The 2,575-nt window shown below is 27.5% G+C and overlaps 1 protein-coding gene across 1 annotated transcript; it reads left to right on the forward strand.

The window, feature by feature from the left end:
* The first annotated feature begins 763 nt into the window (after positions 1-763).
* On the forward strand, positions 764-1,333 carry LOC111681272 (general odorant-binding protein 56a-like). Its single transcript, XM_023443025.2, has 2 exons — positions 764-897; positions 958-1,333. Exons 1-2 carry the CDS (start codon positions 841-843, stop codon positions 1,300-1,302), a joined length of 402 nt encoding a protein of 133 aa, XP_023298793.2. The 5' UTR covers positions 764-840; the 3' UTR covers positions 1,303-1,333.
* The last annotated feature ends 1,242 nt before the right edge of the window (positions 1,334-2,575 follow it).

The raw sequence follows: 2,575 nt of genomic DNA on the forward strand, positions 1-2,575 counted from the left end.
TCTAGTTCAGTTCTAGTTCAGTTCTAGTTCAGTTCTAGTTCAGTTCTAGTTCAGTTCAAGTTCAGTTCAAGTTCAGTTCTAGTTCAGTTCTAGTTCAGTTCTAGTTCCTTTACTAATTCAGTTCTATTTCAATTCTAGTTTCTTTCTAATTCAGTTCTAGTTTAGTTCTATTTAACATTTAGTTCAGTTATTGCATTACAAATTAAACAGATTTTTGATGTTATTAAAATTTTAATAAATATATTTTTTTTGTCATAAAAATATATTTCATTTGTGTCCATTAATAAGAGGGAATCGCATAAGCATTTTTTTCGTCTAATATTTCTTATCAATCTCAATTCGAAACCATTTATAATTTTGTACTCTAGGTCTCGTGCAAATACTTATCATGTCTGACACTAGAGGTCAAAGGCAGTAAACAAGAATTCTTTGTTTAAGCATTTATTAATTATGAAAGATGCATAAAAAAATAATTTATTATATTTATATAAAAACATTGAGAAAACAATATTTAAGGTTATAACGAATTCTAACTGCCCTTCATCTATAGGTTAAACTATATATCAGAGTTTAACCTAATATATAGTATTCTTAAATAGTATTCTTAAATAAAGCGTTTAATTTGGATTTAGTTTTAAACTGAAAATGGTTGCCTGATGATCTTAGCTAGCACAACTCTGGTCTGTATGTTACCTACAGTGTAACACACTTAATATACAACTGTGTAGAGATTGAGTTAAAAATATTATCAATACAAGTGAAGCTTATTTTAAAATCCCTTGTCTAGCTAAATAGCAGTTCAGTTGTACATTTCAGATCCAACAAAAGGAAAGTTTTAATATGAAATTTTTTATAATTTTGCTGTTTCTTTGTTTAATTGCTTGCACTTTTGCAAAGGTATGTTTAATGAAAATAAAATTTGTTAAATTTGTAAATAATTCCCGATAATTACAACAGAACCATACTGAAAACATGAGAACTGCCATGGATGAGTGCCGAAGAGAAGAAAACATTTCCGAAGATGAATATAACAAAATAATTGATCATTACTTTGAAAATCCCACTCGAGTGATAAAATGTTTTACGGCCTGTGTTTCAGAAAAAATTGGCATTTTAAAGGACAATATCGTGCAGGAGAATGTTGTATTGGAAATAGCGAAAGAAGTTAATAAAGTTGAAATGACAAATATCATTTTGGAGAAGTGTAAACAAATACAAAGTGAGGATCGCTGTGATATGGCTTTTAGATTTCATGTCTGTGTACAAAATACTAAAAGAGAAATAATTAAAGCTGAAAACTAAAAATAAATAAAGAGAATCAATACACAATGCACAACAATACATTCGTAAGCAGTTGAAGGGTATTTAACTTCCCAAGAATTTGTTTCATTCACAAAACGCCTTAGGTAAATAAAACAACTTATTAATGATTAATAAGAATTTCTTATATCATTTCCAATGTAATTATAATTATAGAGTTTTCTACAAAACTACTAATGCCTGACAAAAACTTAATTAGACTAAAGCTGATTTTCGTTTAGAATATTTCTACATACATACATAAACCTCAATGTGTTTTGTCTGCATTTTGGACTAACAAACATTTTGTCAAATTTGATTAAGTGTGAATTTCATCAAATCAACACATAATCAAAGCCTGAACAACAGTGTGTAACAGTTGCCAAATCAACAACAATCGTAGAATCTACTAATTGTGTTTTGTCGTTATATTTTTGTTATAACATTTCCTTCGAGTCATTATTCTATATCCTTTAGACAAATCTCATTAATTCTCTAATAACAACTACTAGCACTTTAATATTTGGCCTGGTAGGATCTTGCCTAGAAACTCTCATGCTGTTACCACTACATGTCATGACTGCAGCTTCGTTATTGGCATTAAATGTTCAATGTCTAAATCAAACAAGATTTAAGCAATTAGTAGCAAAATAAAGATTAGTTTATTTGTATATATTAATTTTTTGTATTTTTTGGCCTCTTGGTATTTAGAAACACATAAATAAGTTAAAATAATTTTCTATTTCAAATAATATTTAATTATTAAACAACAATCTTTTGAAAAACAACAGACAGGCAGATATTAAATATTAAAAAATAACCAATAAAAAGGTCTAGAAAAATGTGTAAGTAGCTTAAAAATAAAATGGACATTTTAAAAATATAACTTTCTTATGACATTAAGAATAAGAAATAAATTTAAAGTCTGTCTTTCCATAATACTTTGTTAACAATTTAATTAACTTTACATTAACACTCACCACTTAATTCTGTTCAGTTTTAATCGTATCCACACCAACTAAAACATCTCTCTGACCACAAATAAACTGCAAGAAAAAAAGCAAAAAATCAGGATAAATCACAATTGAAATATGTTTAAAAATGATTGTGCTTTTAGCAACTTATTGAAACTTAAAGTTAAACAATTAATTTTTGAAATATATCTAGCACTGAACTAAAACTGAACTGAACTAGAACTGAACTAGAACTGAACTAGAACTGAACTAGAACTGAACTAGAACTGAACTAGAACTGAACTAGAACTGAACTAGAACTG

This window comes from Lucilia cuprina, chromosome 6 (assembly GCF_022045245.1).
Source record: "Lucilia cuprina isolate Lc7/37 chromosome 6, ASM2204524v1, whole genome shotgun sequence".
In the NCBI taxonomy this organism is placed as follows: domain Eukaryota; kingdom Metazoa; phylum Arthropoda; class Insecta; order Diptera; family Calliphoridae; genus Lucilia; species Lucilia cuprina.

What these genes read in the sequence shown, in the direction of transcription:
- LOC111681272 (XM_023443025.2), top strand. Translation starts at nt 841, where the DNA reads ATGAAATTTTTTATAATTTTGCTGTTTCTTTGTTTAATTGCTTGCACT. An exon ending in TTGCTTGCACTTTTGCAAAG is followed by an intron (nt 898 to 957) that starts GTATGTTTAATG and finishes TAATTACAACAG; the next exon opens with AACCATACTGAAAACATGAG.